General features: G+C 42.8%; 1 protein-coding gene across 2 annotated transcripts; it reads left to right on the top strand.

Annotated features, from left to right (window-relative positions):
- Nucleotides 1–12,987: 12,987 nt before the first annotated feature.
- Nucleotides 12,988–16,289, top strand: LOC123424591 (MLO-like protein 1). 2 transcript variants are annotated; one of them, XM_045108230.1, is made up of 13 exons: nt 12,990–13,187; nt 13,289–13,567; nt 13,734–13,850; nt 13,952–14,003; nt 14,113–14,204; nt 14,302–14,376; nt 14,486–14,574; nt 14,698–14,747; nt 14,908–14,948; nt 15,134–15,343; nt 15,513–15,580; nt 15,660–15,720; nt 15,927–16,289. In XM_045108230.1, exons 1-13 carry the CDS (start codon nt 13,062–13,064, stop codon nt 16,128–16,130), a joined length of 1,464 nt encoding a protein of 487 aa, XP_044964165.1. In that variant the 5' UTR covers nt 12,990–13,061; the 3' UTR covers nt 16,131–16,289. The 2 variants fall into 2 exon arrangements, with proteins under 2 accessions (XP_044964166.1, XP_044964165.1); XM_045108231.1 differs by lacking the exons at nt 14,486–14,574; nt 15,513–15,580; nt 15,660–15,720; nt 15,927–16,289 and having other exon boundaries at nt 12,988–13,187; nt 15,134–15,245.
- The last annotated feature ends 234 nt before the right edge of the window (nt 16,290–16,523 follow it).

Below are 16,523 nucleotides of genomic sequence, written 5' to 3'. Positions count from 1 at the left end.
ATTAATAGATTTAATCACATAATGGAGCTAATAATCCAAATGTAATATTTTTGGTATGATTTTAATATCAGTAGAAAAATGCAGTTACTCTAAATTTGACGAAATGACGTTATTATTTTCCTTTTGGTCATACTATTTTTTCAAACACTTTAACTAAATTCTTCTTTTCTACTCCCTCTGTTCCTAAATATAAGTCTTTTTAGAGGTTTCACTAACGAAATACGTACGGATGTATATAGATATATTTTAGAGTATACATTCACTCATTTTGCTCCATATGTAGTCACTAGTGAAATCTCTAAAAAGACTTATTTAAGAATGGAGGGAATATTTCAATGAAAGAAAATTAAGGGTCATATTATTTGTATCACTTAGATGATTTGCATGTCTTTTATGTCTATCTAGTATAGTACAATATCACGCCACATACCTCCAAAGTTGATTGAGGGTCGTAGAGTGCATGATTTTAAGAATGGATAACCATTGATACACTAGACTATTCTAAATTATAAAACAAAATATCTATGAGGGGTCCTTCCTTGAATTGTTGACATTGCTTGTTTGTTCTTCTGAATTTAACAATCTTTAGGAATTGCATTAGCACTTGTTTTTCATATAGTACTAGATCATCACGGCGTGCATTGCCTCATCCATCAATTTGGTCAACAAAATGATAGGAATTTTGTGAATAAATGAAGGTGTGAAACATGATTGTTAAATAAAAAAAATTGGAAGATATAATTTTGCAAAATGGATATATGCATGCATACATTGGGAGCTGCCTACATGATCAAGGCATCTATGTAATTCTTTTGCTATTGCTATACTTGGTTTGTTGGGATCCGATGAATTATGAGATTTTGTTCAGATTGTTATGAGTTATATATTTGATTATACTTTTATATTATGTTCCTTTGTGATTCATGCATGTTCTTCGTTGCTATTTATTGTTTTGACCGAGTAGTAGATTGTAACTCCAAGAGGAAGCGTTATGCATGATTGTGGGTTCATGCCCCTCGATGTCTAGCTTGAGTGATAAAAATATGAGACTAGGGGATGTGCTTGTTGCCACCAAGGACAAAACAACGGTGCTTGTGACCACGGTTGCAAGGATTGTTTACCTTACACATAGTTCGTTAATGCAGTTGTCCGTTGCTTTGAGTTTACACTTTGGGTGGGGCTCGCAACTTAATATCAGCGAGATGTTCTGGATAGATATCTCAAGGTGGATGATTAGTAAATAGATGCCGATGAATAAACGATCTACTTGTCTTGGCGTACTGCGCATTACTATTGAACCTCTAACTATCAAGTAGCATAATTAGCATTGCGGTGCGATCATAATTCTGTTAATTGCCCAACTGTGATTTGTTTACCCATGCATAGTTATTTATCGTCTTTTGGGAGAGAGACATCACCATCATTGTTTACACCTCCATCATTTAACGCTTTCATTTACTTTTCCGTTGCAATCACTATTACTTTCCCGCTTGTGTTCTGATCCTTTGCACACTATAAGGCCAAAGAGAGATTGACAACCTCTCTGTACTCGTTGGGAGCAAAGTTATTTGTTGTGTGTGCAGGTTCACGTCATCTGCTAGACATGGGAAATAGACACCTACTTGTTGAGCCTAGGAGTCCTCCCGGTTCGATAAACCTTACAGTCTGCGTGTAAGGGAAATCTGCTGCTGACTACATCTCCACCTTCCATTTGGGGTAACCAACGAGGGGCGATAAGTATATCCATCAACTCGTCATCGGGTATCCTCCTCCACCTCCACGTCGAGATCATAGTACACTCCGTCATAAGACCATGGTGCGAAATCTGGTATGTACTCAACATCTAACACCATCACAAGCAGTCTGACTATCCCCCGTTTGCGAGTGAATGGCATATCCACTTTCTCGGTCTTACCGATAAGTGAACCAAGGCTCCATACAATAAGGAAGTCATTAAGCAGAATCTCTGGAATGCCTGAAATTCTTATCCAAACCTTCTGTAACCATGTACCCTGTGGTTCCGGTTTTTTATATTCCTCAAACTCAAGCAAGCATTTGCTCCCACTGACCTTGCTGACCCCGAATGTTAGCAAACATTGGAGATCCTCTCTTCTAGGAAACTCCACTTGAAAGCTTTGGTTATCTACTCTATCCGGAGCCGAGTGATATGTCTCAGGCACAAGTCTTCTCAGCTGTTGAGAAACTTGCTCCGTTGTCAGTGTACCATTAGTGACTTTTACTAGTCCCGTTCTTGAGCTCTCAAGACGTGGAGGGACAAGAACTGATGTAGATCGTGGTGTCTCGGAGAACATGAGTCTATTCTGTCAGACTCCGTAAATGTTAATCACTGGCTTTGGAGCTAGAAGAAGTGGGCACGCTGCCTCATCATGACCCGGTTTCTGACAGATATCGGATAACGTCGTGGCGCAATCCACGACAAAGTGACCAGGAACCCCACTCGAAAGGTCCGTACTCCGCCACCGCCGCGCTGCCGGTAGCTTGTACCCCTGGCACCTTCCTCTGATTAGCACCTCTGGAGGTTGAAAAGGCTGGTGCCACTGATTAGCACCTCCCCCTGGACCCCCTCAGGCGTTCCACTTGCCGCGACCACCACCCGGACCTCCAAAATTCTCGTTCCAGTTGTACCCGAAGTTTTTGTATCCCTGGTATCCGCCACCTTCGCGACTAGAACCAGAACTTGACCTCCTCTACCAACGCTGCCACCACCGCGCGTCTGTCCCTGCGGTCCACCAGCGGCACCACGACCACCCTCTCCTACGCGCTGCACGGCAGGAGGCTAGGCATCCCCGACCGTTCCCTGTGCCACAACATGTGACAGCCCGATGCCGACATTCCAGAAGATTCCCTTTCCTTTCCGTTTTCGTCGTGTGTCTATTTTATTTTGTCGCATCATCTGCATTGCTTCGGCATCTCCGTTGCTACCAGTTTTCAAACTTGCATCCGTGGTTAGTTGCAGGTTCTCGTCGTTGTCTGTTCCGAGTCCGACCGCACTCGCACGCGCCCGCGGCACCGTCGAAACCCTGTTTTAAAAGTGTGCGTAAAACTTTCTTTGATCGAGTTGAGATTTGACGTGCGGTCCTATTTTAATATAGCTAGGCCGCCTGTCGAATTTCGTCACGATCGGAGTCCGTCTGGTATCCGAACGGTCGACCGTAGCGACACCGTATTCGGTCTACCGTCGGACGTCTGTCGGTGTTTTAAAAATTCGTCGCTGCGCCGCACCGATTCCCTCTCTTCCCCGGCTAGCCTACTCTACGCGGTATTTTAGCCGACCCCGCGTTCGAGTGCGTTCGGTTACGATCGCGTGGGCGAAAATGGGGCCGGATTCGGCTAAACCTAGCCCCCCATTTGTTATAAATAGGCCTCCCCCTAATTTTTAGGAAACCCTAAACCCCCCTCGTTTTTCGTGCCCGCAGCTTCCTCCCACCTCCTCTCTCCTTCCAACCACCGCCAGCCCGTCGGGCCCGCTCCAGGCCCTCTCGGCCCGCGGTCGCCCCGAGCAGCCGCTCGCCCCTGCCCGAGAGCGCTGTGCTCCCTAGCCTCCCTGTTGCGCCGCCGCTGCCTCCGTGTTGTGCCGCCGCCGCCTACCCCGTACCCGCCGCCGACAGCCCGTCGAGTCCCGCGTCGTCCTCTACCAGGGGCCGCCTGCCGGAGACCCTCTCCCGTCGAGCCCCGCCGCCCTGCCGGCCATCCCGTGCCTGCAGCAGCCGGGCCCAGCGCCGCCCTTGCTGCCTCGCCCCCGCCGGCGGCCAGATCCGGCGAAGACCGGCCAGATCCGGCTGGCCCCGCCCCGTCCCGACCGTCTCCGCCCTGTAGTCGGCGCCCTCCGGCGGTTCCAGGTCGGCGCCGCCATGCCTCATGCGGCAGGCCAGAGGAGGATGACGAGGAGCCCCAGATCTCCTCGGTCAACCGCTCCAGTGCCGCCCCGTGGGCCCCGCGCCGGCCCAGCATCCGCCCCGCCGAGGCCCAGCTCGGTCACCCAGGCCGAGGCCTCCACCCCTGCTGCACCAGGTCGGCCATAGAGGCCACACAGGTGAGCCCTTCTATCCGGCGCCCCTGTGCGCCCTTTTCTATCCCGCGCCCGTGTACTGTAGGCCCATCTGCAGTAGAATTAGGCCCGGTAGATTTTTTTTAGTTTTTGGGTTTATTTAATTTCAGGAAATAGACGAATATTGTAATGCCCGTAACTTTTTATCCGTAAGTCGGAACGAGGCGTATTTTATATGGTTTTGGGGCAGCTTCGCGAGTAGAACACGATTTCAGAACTTGCATATTTATTTGACGTAGTTTTACGTGCCAAACGCCTAGTTTAGCGTGCTGTCCCAATAGGGAAACGCCCCGTATTTAATTTTCGTGCAAGTCCGGTTTGCTCGAGTACCTTAGGTAAAATGCCCATGTTTTAGGGACCATTTTTCCATGCATTTTAGAGCGGTCATTTGTATTTTTTGCGTGTAAGGAATTGCCTCTAGTTTATTTTCCCGTATATAGGTTATTTTCCCGCATTTATGTGTGGCTTTATTTTGTGTTGCAACCCCACATATTTTATATGTTTCCGGGGTAGAAAAATCCATTGGATTTTTCTGTGCAATTAGTTTTAGCATTAGAGCAAGTTAGTTCGCGAGATATTTTGCCATGTTGCCCTCTATTTTAATTCGTAGGATTTATTCCGTGCTTCGTTTAAAGGAGTTGTCAACTAGGGAGTTGTTCTTGAATGTTTTGACTAGCCCCTGGTAATTTTGCTTGCAATAGAAATACATGTTTAGGTGTGGTTTGATTGCTCTCAAGTTGCTAGAAATAGTGCTGATTTGGACGTGCTGAAATATTTCTGTCTGAAATCTGTTATATTTTGTTGTTGTCTTGTCTTGCTTGTATCTTGTGATATGTAGCTCTTTTGAGGTTGGTCCAATGGAGTTAGTTATACCCCTTGTGATTCTCTAGCATGCTGTAAATTTTCATGCCATTTGGATTCCTGTAGCTATAGGTTTTGCTTCTGTCAATATTGCTTCAGATCGAAACTGCACTTTCACGGGGTGTAATTTTCACTAAGTCTGAAATAGTGTGTGAGATGTCATTTTGTGTCTTCTTTTCCTAGTGTTCCTTGCTGCCATGCTAGTTGTTGTTAGTTGTTCGTAGTAGTGCTTCTTGCCCTCTTCCGTGCCATGCCTTGCTTGAGCATATCGGAGTTGTGTAGCCGTAGTTGTGGGGCGTAGTAAATGCCATGTGGCTGATTTTGGCAGATTGTAGTGTTTTCTTGTTTTGCTCGTAGTTGTTGAACCGTAGCTCCGATTTGATCGTGTCCTACATGAAACTTGCTTAGAATCTCGTGTAGTTTCATTTTCTCTTGCTGGTTGTATGTTTTGAAGTGCTCGTAGCCGTCGTTGCACACATATTGCATTCATGTCATCATATCTTGCGGTGCTTGTAACTTTTGATCCGTAGCTCCGTTGGAGATGTTCTTTATGTGTAGATTGCTTGAAATGACGCGTAGAATCACGTGAACCTATTTGTTTTGCTGTTTAACAACCAATTAAATGTGTTAGTTCAGATCTGGACAGAATTGTAAATTAACATGTGAGGTCGTCTCGGAGGTGCTATATGTCATTTCCGACCTCATTTAAAATGCCTAGATAGGTAGATTAATTACGCTTCACCTTTTGCCATGTTTAACCACATTTAATATTGCCGTGTACCTAATCGTGATAGAACTAAATAATTAACGTGGAGTTTCGTCAATATGCAACTCGTTGCATATTGAACTTCACTTAATGTGTAGTGTTTGATTGTGTGAATTGTCATGCCGTGACTTGCATATATTCAGCTGCTCATGCATCATATGTGTTGTGCATCGTGTGGTGAATTCCGTGTGTTGATTTGTGTTTTCGGTTTGCTTCGTCTCGATAGAGTTCCGCAGCGTGCCGGATTGTGAGGACCCGTTCGACTACGTCGGTTCGTCTGCTTCATGGAGTCATTCTTCTTCCAAGCGGGATCTCAGGCAAGATGACCATTTCCCCAGATACCATTACTATCATTGCCATGCTAGTTTTATCGCTTCTATCGTTTATGTCTCGATGCCTACCACATGTTAAATATCAGCCTCTCAACAATGCCATGATTACCTTCAACCTGTTCGACCTAGCAAACAACTGATTGGCTATGTTACTGCTTGCTTAACCATGTGTTAGCGTTGCTAGTTGCAGGTGCATTGCTTCCATGTGAAAACATGGGTTCCTTGTCATATCACCATATTAATGCTATTTAATTTAATGCACCTATATACTTGGTAAAAGGTGGAAGGCTCGGCCTTTCTAGCCTGGTGTTTTGTTCCACCTTTGCCCCCTTAGTTTCCGACTACCAGTGTTATGTTCCATAATTGAGCGCTCCTAACACGATCGGGGTTGTTATGGGGACCCCCTTGATAATTCGTTTTAGATTAAAGCTGGTCTGGCAAGGCCCAACTTTGGTACTACATTTGCCTAATAACCTAATAATAATGCATAGGGACCCGCCGGCACCCGCGGACTAATTTAATCAACCCCCCGGGCCAGTGCTCCTCATGAGTGTTGGTCCACCCACCTAGCAGTCGGCGGTGCCACCGCGGGGCAACTCGAGGTTTGGTTCCCGTCCACTTTGCATAGACGGTGTGTCCTGAGAACGAGATACGCGGCTCCTATCGGGTTCGTCGACACACCGGGTGGCCTTGCTGGATTAGTTTTACCTTTGGCGAGATATCTTGTGCATCGGGATTCCGGTGATGCTTTGGGTAACCTCAGAGTTGAGGTTTTCTACTAGGGAACCCGACGAGATCGTGAGCTTCGTGATTGAGGATTTCTATGCGGCTTGTGGTAATTTGTGATGGACTAGTTGGAGCACCCCTGCAGGGTTAAATCTTTCGGAAAGCCGTGCCCGCGATTATGTGGCAACGTGGAAACTTTGTTTAACACTGGTTCTAGATAACTTGAAGTTAACTTAATTAAAATATGCCAACTGTGTGCGTAACCGTGATTGTCTCTTTCGTGAGTTCCTTTTCCGATCGAGGACACGGTGGGGTTATGTCTGACGTAGGTAGGTGTTCAGGATCATTCATTTGATCATCAGTAGTTCACGTCCGTTATGCGTAGATCTTCCCCCTCTTATTTCTTGTACTCGTAAGTTAACCACCAAATAAATGCTTAGCCGCTACTGCAACCTCACCACTTAACCATACCTTACCCATTAAGCTTTGCTAGTCTTGATACCTTTGGAAATGAGATTGCTGAGTTCCCTGTGGCTCACAGATTACTACAACACCAGTTGCAGGTACAGGTAAAAGTCACTTGATGCGAGCGCGTTGATTGTTCATTTGGAGTTGCTTCTTCTTCTTCTTCTTCTTCTTCTTCATCGATCTAGGATGGGTTCCAGACCGGCAGCCTGGGATAGCAAGGATGGACGTCGTTCTTATTTTTCTCGTTTATTTTCGTCCGTAGTCGGACCCTGCTCTTACCCTTGGTGATTATGTAATGTACTGAAGTGACTCTGATGTAGCTTGTGGCGAGTGTAAGCCAACTCTGTATATATATATATCTCTTCTTTTCAGTACATGTACTTGTAACGATATCCATTCTTGCGACACGACGAGATGCGCTTATATCCCTGATGAGGCCTTCGTGCCAAATTGAGGATAGGGTCGCATCTTGGGCGTGACACAACAGCAGGCTCCTTGGGCGGCACGTCTTGAGCGGCCAGAGGCGGCTGGCCAGATCCAAGTGCAACCATCGTCAGCGGTGGGAGGCCGAGCGCCGGGATGCGCCGCGCTCGCCCTGTTCGAGATGGGAAACCTCATCTCTTGTCACAATACTTGGTGCGTATAGGTACGTCGCCTTGAGCCCTAGCGATCGGCTCAATATGAACGACAAAGTCCTTCTCGCTATCGCCCTTCAGCGTCGTGAACCGAGAGGCCTCATTGGCAATATCAAGTGGGCCCTCCGACGTGATCAGTTGGGCCGTACACCCAGTTGACACGGGCCCATCTGCAGCGTTTATTGGCCCATCTTGGCCGATTAAGATTTTCAAACGTTCCTAACGTGCCTCACGGATCCCCAGATCCGGTTTCGTCGGAGTTGTAGCTGGTCGTGCTCCCGCCGCCCGTCGGTTGTTTTTTCCTTCTGGTCGGAGGTCTTTTCCATGTATCAATGAAATCTGAAAGTGTTAGCGCCGGGAGACGTATCTTAGGAAGCGGTCCCTTCCATGGCCGTACCTTGTCGTCGTAGTGATCTCCTAGTCCGTCCCACGCGCAATATGAAGGAGGGACGAAACGGTCGATGCGCTTTGCAACCTGCTCTTCCGTGCAACCCTCCTGAATGGATTGACACACCAGGTCAGATGGCGACGACGAGGGCATCTCCGGCTGGTGGTCGTTGTCGTCGGCCTCGTCGTCGTCGGCCAACGCCCAGAATCGGCCGCCAACCCGTGTTGAGCCAGCGGGGCAGCCTTCGTGGTCACCCCCCTATTTCCCCTATCGTGGTCGCCCCCTCTTCCAGTCTAGTTATCTTAATGTGTAATCTCAAATGATCTAAACTCAAAATTATCTAAGAATGACATTTTTGTGTTATAATTAAAGTAATGCATTTACTAGATGTATGTATGGAGTTACCACATGAGCAACGCATGAAAAATAATGAGAAACCATCCATGTGCTAGTGAAGGAACCTTAACTGGCATGAAGAAGCATATTGGGCGTTTCATGCATAAATGCATCCACTTAGTGCCGGTTAATTACCTTGAGTAAGCGCTGCCGTTTGTCATTCGACTATGCTTTGTACATGCTTATGCATGTATAAATAGATAAAGCATGCTACACCTGATGGTATGGAAAAGTGACAAGTGACAGGAATAACAACACACATGAGAGTTTCCCGTCTTCTCTGGCCATCAAAGGTAAAGAAAGAAGAGAGAGTGGCGAGTTGGCGGGTGTTAACATGTCTCAAGGTACGAATGCACAATGTTTCACATGTAAGGGGTTTTCTCCTTGTTGAATCAATTTTGTGCTAATCGATATTGTTGCTTCCGCGATTTTCATAACATGCCTTACCAATCACTGTACATTACCGCAAACATGTTATGATCATTTTTTTTAGAAAAGAAGGCTCACCTCCGGCCTCTGCATTGGTAGATGCATGCGGCCACTTTATTAAAACAACAATCAAAAAGTTTACAATCCAGTACAAGCTAAAGCTCAAGAATAATTTCCAAAATGAAAAAGGAAGTCGGGCGTAAAATAGGAATAGAAACTATGGACCTATTCTACTAATGGATCGCCATCCAAAAAGGTTGTAGATATCCTGAGCTATTATCTCCCATCGGGTAGATCCAATAGCCAAAAGCTTTCTGTTCTTCGCATAAGTGAGTAAGGACTAAGTAAAGATCAAAAAGGTTGCCCTGAATTAATGAGACGTGCAAATAATTGATGTGATTTTTCATGCTAAAGACCATGTCATTTCTGCTGTTCCATATATCCCAAAATAGCGCACATACTCCTATGCGAATATGTCTTGCCGTACCACAATCTACTTCAGCTAGCCACGTCCCAAACAAATGTTTGGACGCTATTTCAAGGTGTAATATTAAAAGCTATATGAATAGATCTTCAAAGAATTGTTGCTAAAGGACAATTGAGAAAAAGGTGTTTGGCAGATTCAAGTTGATCACAGAAGCTACATCTTGTGTTGCCGACCCAATTACGTTTTGCTAAATTATCATTAGTGAGAATCACTTCCTTGTGAACAAACCACATGAAAATTTTGATTTTTAGAGGAACTTTGATCTTCCAGATATGAATTGATTTAAGAATTGATCCAGAATCAATGAGGTCTAAGTACATCGATTTGATAGAAAAGATGTCATTCTTAGATAATTTCCAATGGAGTTCATCATCCTCCTCCGATAAACTTGTTCTGATCATGGGATAAACATGTGAAATGTGCGTGTGTGATCTATATGCATCTCTGATCGAAGGATGCACGTGTACGATGCTATATCTGTACGTGACTCATTGTCGCAATTAATCACCATCCTGCCTCAGATTTGCACTACGATCATCACGTCATGACTGACCCAGCACAGGGTTTGATTTACCATATCCTCATGTGCGTTCGGCACTTCGGCTGGTTGGCATTCTCCTCGAAGCCATAATCCTCATGCCCAAACAAGCGTGTAGAGTTCGGTTGACTTGACAAGAGGGGCTGCCTTCTACTCCTTCCGTTTCTAAATATAAAACATTTTATAGAATTAACTATAAAGTACATACGTGGTAAAATAAATTAATCTATATTTTAAAATATGTCTATATACATCCGTACGTAGTTCGTAGTAAAATCTTTAAAATGTCTTATATTTAGAAAAAAAGGGAGTGGTCGTTTTTCGACGACTAATCTGCACGTGCACAATAATATAGTCGTCGGTCAACTATCCGCGGAATGTGCTCTCGATGCACTTATAAACATTTGCGTAGCTGCCTTTAGAAATGGTCTTATGTTGCTGTCAGCCAATCATATACGTCATGTGCAACTAGGGCAAATGGGCGATTAATTAACAATCATCTGTAGCTCCCCGCAAAAAAAACAAACAAACATCTGTAGCTGCATGCACAGGCTACCTATCGCACCAGATGCATCCCCACCAGGTATCTCATTGCATTCGACGACCAACCACTCTTCTTCCTTAAGTAGTTCTATATAAGACGCTCACACATATAGAAATCTAGCTAGGTGCATGCATGGTATGACCAATTATTCATCTCAAATTTTCAAAGCACACGGTTTGGTAGATAAACACTTCCTTAGTTGAAGCTACACGACCAAGCTAGTCCGTCCAGTCTAGTTATTTTACGTTTGAAAAGTAGAGGCAATATTTCACTTCAAGAATTATCAGTTAGGGAGCATCATCCATAGTACATCAATGAAGCAAATATGAGTGAGAGCAGGTGAATAATGTTATGAAATACTCCATCCGTTCCTAAATATAAGTCTTTAAATATGTTTCATTAATGGATTACATACGGATGTATATAGACATACTTTAGAGTGTAGATTCACTCATTTTGCTTCGTATATAGACTCCTACAGTAAAATATCTTAAAAGACTTATATTTGGAAACGGAGGGAGTATTATGGACATTGCACTAGTAGTTCTCCCTTAGAACTCACCAAGGGTCTATTGGTGTCATCGAACTACCACATTTATTTACCGGTTTGGTGCAAGTTGTACCAATGTTCATCACATTGTTTAAAAAAAAAATGTTCATCACATGAAGAAACTTTATTGCTTCCCATGTAGAGGTAGTTGTACCAATGTTCATCACATGAAGAAACTTTATTGCCTCCCGGGTGGAGGTTAGCTTGATGCGCTGCCCATAAATCTGATTGCCTCCAAGGGTGAAGAAGGAGTAGCTACTTGATCCGGTGTGTGAAACCAGTACACCTACTGCTCTTTGTTCACACATTAGCAGCCTACTATTGGTCAAATCTGTTAAGCTGATAGAAAACAAAAACTGACTTGGACAACATATAGCTCTCGTATACAAGTCTTTGTAGCTATTTAGCCAAAGCCTCTTTCACGTCATCTGCCTAATTAAAGAATCAATGGCTAGAGACAAGAAGTAATGGCTAGATGTTCACTTTGTATATTGATGTCCATCTTCTTTCCTTAGCAACATGGAACTAAATCTTGCTTCAGATTTATTTTTTTTCGTTGGTAATGGTACACCCGTTCTATAATTGCCGACGAAGTAGAAATGTACTTCCTCCGTTCCTAAATATAAGTCTTTTAAGAGATTTCACTATGGGTCTACATACGGAGTAAAATGAATGAATCTATACTATAAAGTATGTCTATATACATCCGTATGTAGTCCATTAGTGGAACCTTTAAAAAAACTTATACTCCCTCCGTCCCAAAATAAGTGTCTCAACTTTGAACTAGCTCTAATACAAAATTGTACTAAGCTTGAGACAGTTATTTTGGGACGGAGGGAGTAGTATTTAGGAACGGAGGGAGTAGAAAGCATGCCCGCAAAGAAAAAAAGCACACAATTAAATTAACATTGGTGACTATCAGTGAATAAATAGATTATTTGGTATATAAGATATTTTATTTATTTATGAAACGAGGATAAACCTCCGTCCTTATCATGGACATTATATTTAATGAAAATTATTTTGCACTTTGTGTAGTGTTGAACAAATTACTAGCATATTCGTGTAAATGATAACCACAATGGTATACGCATAAGGAATTTTTTTGTGCGTGTGCGTGAATGGAAACCAGAGTGATATTCCAATGGCGCCTTTGCTTCCAGATAAGCTAAGATAATACAACTTCCTGTTAACAAAAGAAGAAGCTAATCAAGGCTGTTTTTTAGTGCTAAACTTCGAAGACCTCCAATCTACATCTACATGTGTGACGAAAGCGAGAGGGAGCACCTGGGCTAGGTCTTGAGTTCTTTTTGAAACCTTTTTAATAGAAAAACCACAATTATGACTGTAAATTTGAATATCTCGGATATATGACCTTGTCGTTGTTTAGTGGCAACCAAAAGTGGCTCATTGTTGACGGAAAGTTACCAAAAGGCACACTACAACTACTGAATTTCGGCAAGAAATTAACCAACAACCCATACTAGACTATGTTTTAACAAGCTTCCAGTTCGTTAATAGTAGTGTGGTGGACTGAAAATTGTAACTTGATCAAGTAACGGAAAGAAGAGCACTCTATGCAATTGTAATTGATCACATGGGACATGTCAGTGGAATAATAGTACTAGTATTTAGTAGGTAACAGGTTGTTTCTTGTTTTTTTAATAGTAGTATTTAGGAAGGTAACAGGTTGTTTCTTGTTTTTCTGGTGTGCAGCTTGGAATATAATTGCTCTGATCGTGCCAAGTCAAATATGACCATGTAAGTGAATCTGTCTCTATCTATAAATTGATCAAGAAGAACCTCCTTGCCGCTCCATTCTTATGAGAAGGTGTCGGTGTGATCTTGATTCTTGACCAACTTTGGGACGCCATGGCCGGCGGAGGAGGGAAAGCCAAGCCGCTCGAGTTCACGCCGACATGGATCGTGGCGTCGGTCTGCTCCGTCATAGTCATCATCTCCTTACTCTTCGAGCGCTTGCTCCACCGCCTAGGCAAGGTATGAATGTACATCCACCATGAGAGAGACACAGCGAGACCAGGAAGTTGTCCAATCGACCATCAGCTGAACAGCTTCTGGGCACGCGCGTTTGCATGCAGAGGCTGATGAGGAGCCGCAAGAAGCCGCTGTACGAGGCCCTGCTCAAGGTGAAGGAGGAGCTGATGCTGCTGGGGTTCATCTCGCTGCTGCTCACCGTGTTCCAGGGCCCCATGGGGAAGCTGTGCGTCAGCCCGAGCGCCATGCTCCACCTGCTGCCCTGCAAGCCGCCGCCGCACATGACGGACCACCTCGGCGGCGCCGTGTTCACCGGCGTGATGGGTGGGGCGAGGCGCCTCCTGGCTGGAGGAGCCTCCTCTGACGAATACTGCCTCAAGAAGGTACCGACAACTGAATTGGCATCGGACATGCTTGATTTTGTCTGTGATACTACTCTACTTTTCCAAAAAATTGGTTGATCCAAAATTTTGGTATATTGCTATTTTTTCTTCTTCTTTGACCCGTTCCATATTATACTTATCCAGTGATTCATTTGACGCCATGCAGGGCAAAGTTCCATTGCTCTCATCTGAAGCCATTCATCAATTACACATATTTATCTTCGTGTTGGCCGTCACTCATTTCCTTCTCAGCGCTATTACAGTACTTCTAGGAATTGCACAGGTGCGTACTAACTAAAACTCGATCTGACTAGATTTATGTTAGTAGCAACAAGTAATTAGTCTATCATGATTTTTCTGATTACCAAGTTAATTGTTGTCCAGACGAGAAATTGGCGACATTGGGAGGCCAAGATCCAAGAAAATGATGCTGGTGGTATGATGCAAATACTTTGCTAGTTTAGCTAACGATGACTTCACAAGTTTTGCTCAATATAAAGTTGTGTTACATTTTCTTCTTATGAATGTTGGGTCCTAACTTGCAGAACCTCAAATGATCAAGCATGTTCGAGAATTCAAATTTATTCAAGACCACGTTAAAGATCATAGAAAACGGTCGAGGATATTTGGTTGGATGGTATGCTCTTCTTTTTTCTTTGTCTTAAGGATCAATACAAAATGCATTTGCTCTTTACTTTGGAATTGTGGTATAAGACAACTCATCATCTTTTTAGCGTTCCTTCTTCAAACAATTTTATGGATCGGTTACTGAGGAGGACTACACAACAATGAGACTTGGTTTCATCATGGTAATCAACCTATATTTTCATCGACAAATACAAGTTACTTGTATGTTTTCTAGTATGTACACACTGTTAGCAGAAGAAACTTATATATAAGCCTGATTCCTTTTCACAGAAACACTGTAAGGGAACACCAAAATTTAATTTTTATAGTTACATGATTAGAGCGTTGGAGTTTGATTTTAAGAAGGTTGTTGGTATCAGGTAAATGCTCAATGCTATTATTACAAAATATGGGACCTACCTTTTTCTAAATCATTTGCAATGTCCATATCAATTACCAATAGAGAAAAATAATGAATTAATGCCCATTTTACGCCTGTGTAGTTGGTACCTTTGGGCCATGCTGATGATATTCCTACTATTGAATGTTCAAGGTATGTACCACTAGAGGTCATAAATTTTGATCCACTGACATAACTCTTATTTGGTTAAACTGTCACAAAATATATTTTTTATAAAATTTTATTTTGACTATGCTTGCTAGGCAATATTTTCATGTGAAAAATAACTCCACTCTGTTTATCGTCATTGTAGGGTGGTATGTCTACATTTGGATAACCTTGGTTCCATTCATTGTAAGTTCACATGATTTACTATCCATAAAAAAATACATAAAAGGAACTTCCGTTGCATGTACGCTCTTTCTGAGGACTAAATAATAATTATATGCTTGCATATAAGTGCCACAACGATCTTTCAGTCTAAGGATGATCCAAAAAAGCAGGGTCATGACATCAACTTATGTATATGTGTTTGGCAGATGCTACTTGTGGTAGGAAGTAAGATGGAGCACATCATTACGGAATTGGCTTATGAGGTTGCCCAGAAGCATACGGCTATTCGAGGAGATTTAGTAGTTGCCCCTTCAGATGACTTCTTTTGGTTCCACCGGCCTAAATTAGTCCTTCTGTTGATCCATGTCGTCCTATTTCAAAATGCATTTGAAATTGCATTTTTCTTTTGGCTCTTGGTAAGAACAATAAATAATATAGTTGTACTCTAAAAAATTTAATTGAAGTATTAGAGAGTATCATAAAAATCATGGACTCGTGTAGATTATAATTTTTGGATTTGCTAGTTCTAAACTAGAATCAAATGAACAAAAGTAGAACTAACTCTTGCATTTATCAACCTTGCAGGTGACATATGGTTTTAAATCATGCATCATGGGGAAACCAGCATATGTTATTACTCGAATTGTCATAAGGTACAACAGAAATCATAATAATAGCAACAATGTGTTGAGAACTCTTGAGAACATACTCATCACTTTTCCTTCTTTTCAGCGTAATTTGCCAACTCCTTTGTGGTTACAGCACCCTACCACTATACGCTATCGTCTCTCATGTGAGTTCAATTCATAAACTGGATAAAATTGTAGTTGTGATTTAATTATTTTTTTGTCTCTAAATGTACCTATGAGTAACCATTTTTGAGATATACTAAGCTTGTTTTCACAAATTCATACCATTGTAAAGATTTGTATTGACATGATCAGAAATATATTTCTTCTCATCTATTTTATTCTGATTTTGTCTCATCATTTTGTTTAGATGGGGAATTCTTTCAAGAAGACTATATTTGATGACAATGTGTCTGAAGGCCTTGTTAACTGGGCTGAAAAGGCTAGGAGAGGGGCAAGAAGGCCAAATAAAACTACTATAGAACCAATTGACGAGGCAAATGTTGGCGCAGTTCAAATGACAAATACGCGGACAAACTCATCGGTGGAGAAAGGGACCGCTAGGCTGATATAATTGTGTGCATTAGTTGCTATACAAAGGGTCCTAATAGTAACATTTTCGACAATTGTACAAATATCATTTTTAGGTGCCATACGTATCTTTTGGTAATGCTAGTTATTCATGTGTTCAAGGCATTATTAATTCTTTTGAATAAAATTCTCACCTTCTATACCCCTCCTTCAACAATACTTCTCTACGTGACTTGTACAAATTTTCAAGTCAACGTTCTATTCGCCAAACAAGCCACCCCCACAATGATTCCTAAAAAAGATTATACAAAATATCCAATACATGATAAATCCCTATATGTGGAACATCAATTACAATAGATTTTACCATTTTAATCACATCAACTTCGTAAAAATACATTTGTTGACTTTAGAGTAATGTGCCAATGCCTACAAA

This window comes from Hordeum vulgare, chromosome 2H (assembly GCF_904849725.1).
Source record: "Hordeum vulgare subsp. vulgare chromosome 2H, MorexV3_pseudomolecules_assembly, whole genome shotgun sequence".
Classification (NCBI taxonomy): Eukaryota; Viridiplantae; Streptophyta; class Magnoliopsida; order Poales; family Poaceae; genus Hordeum; species Hordeum vulgare.
The sequence above is the reverse complement of the archived record's forward strand: the minus strand, read 5'-3'. Positions and strand labels throughout refer to the sequence as shown.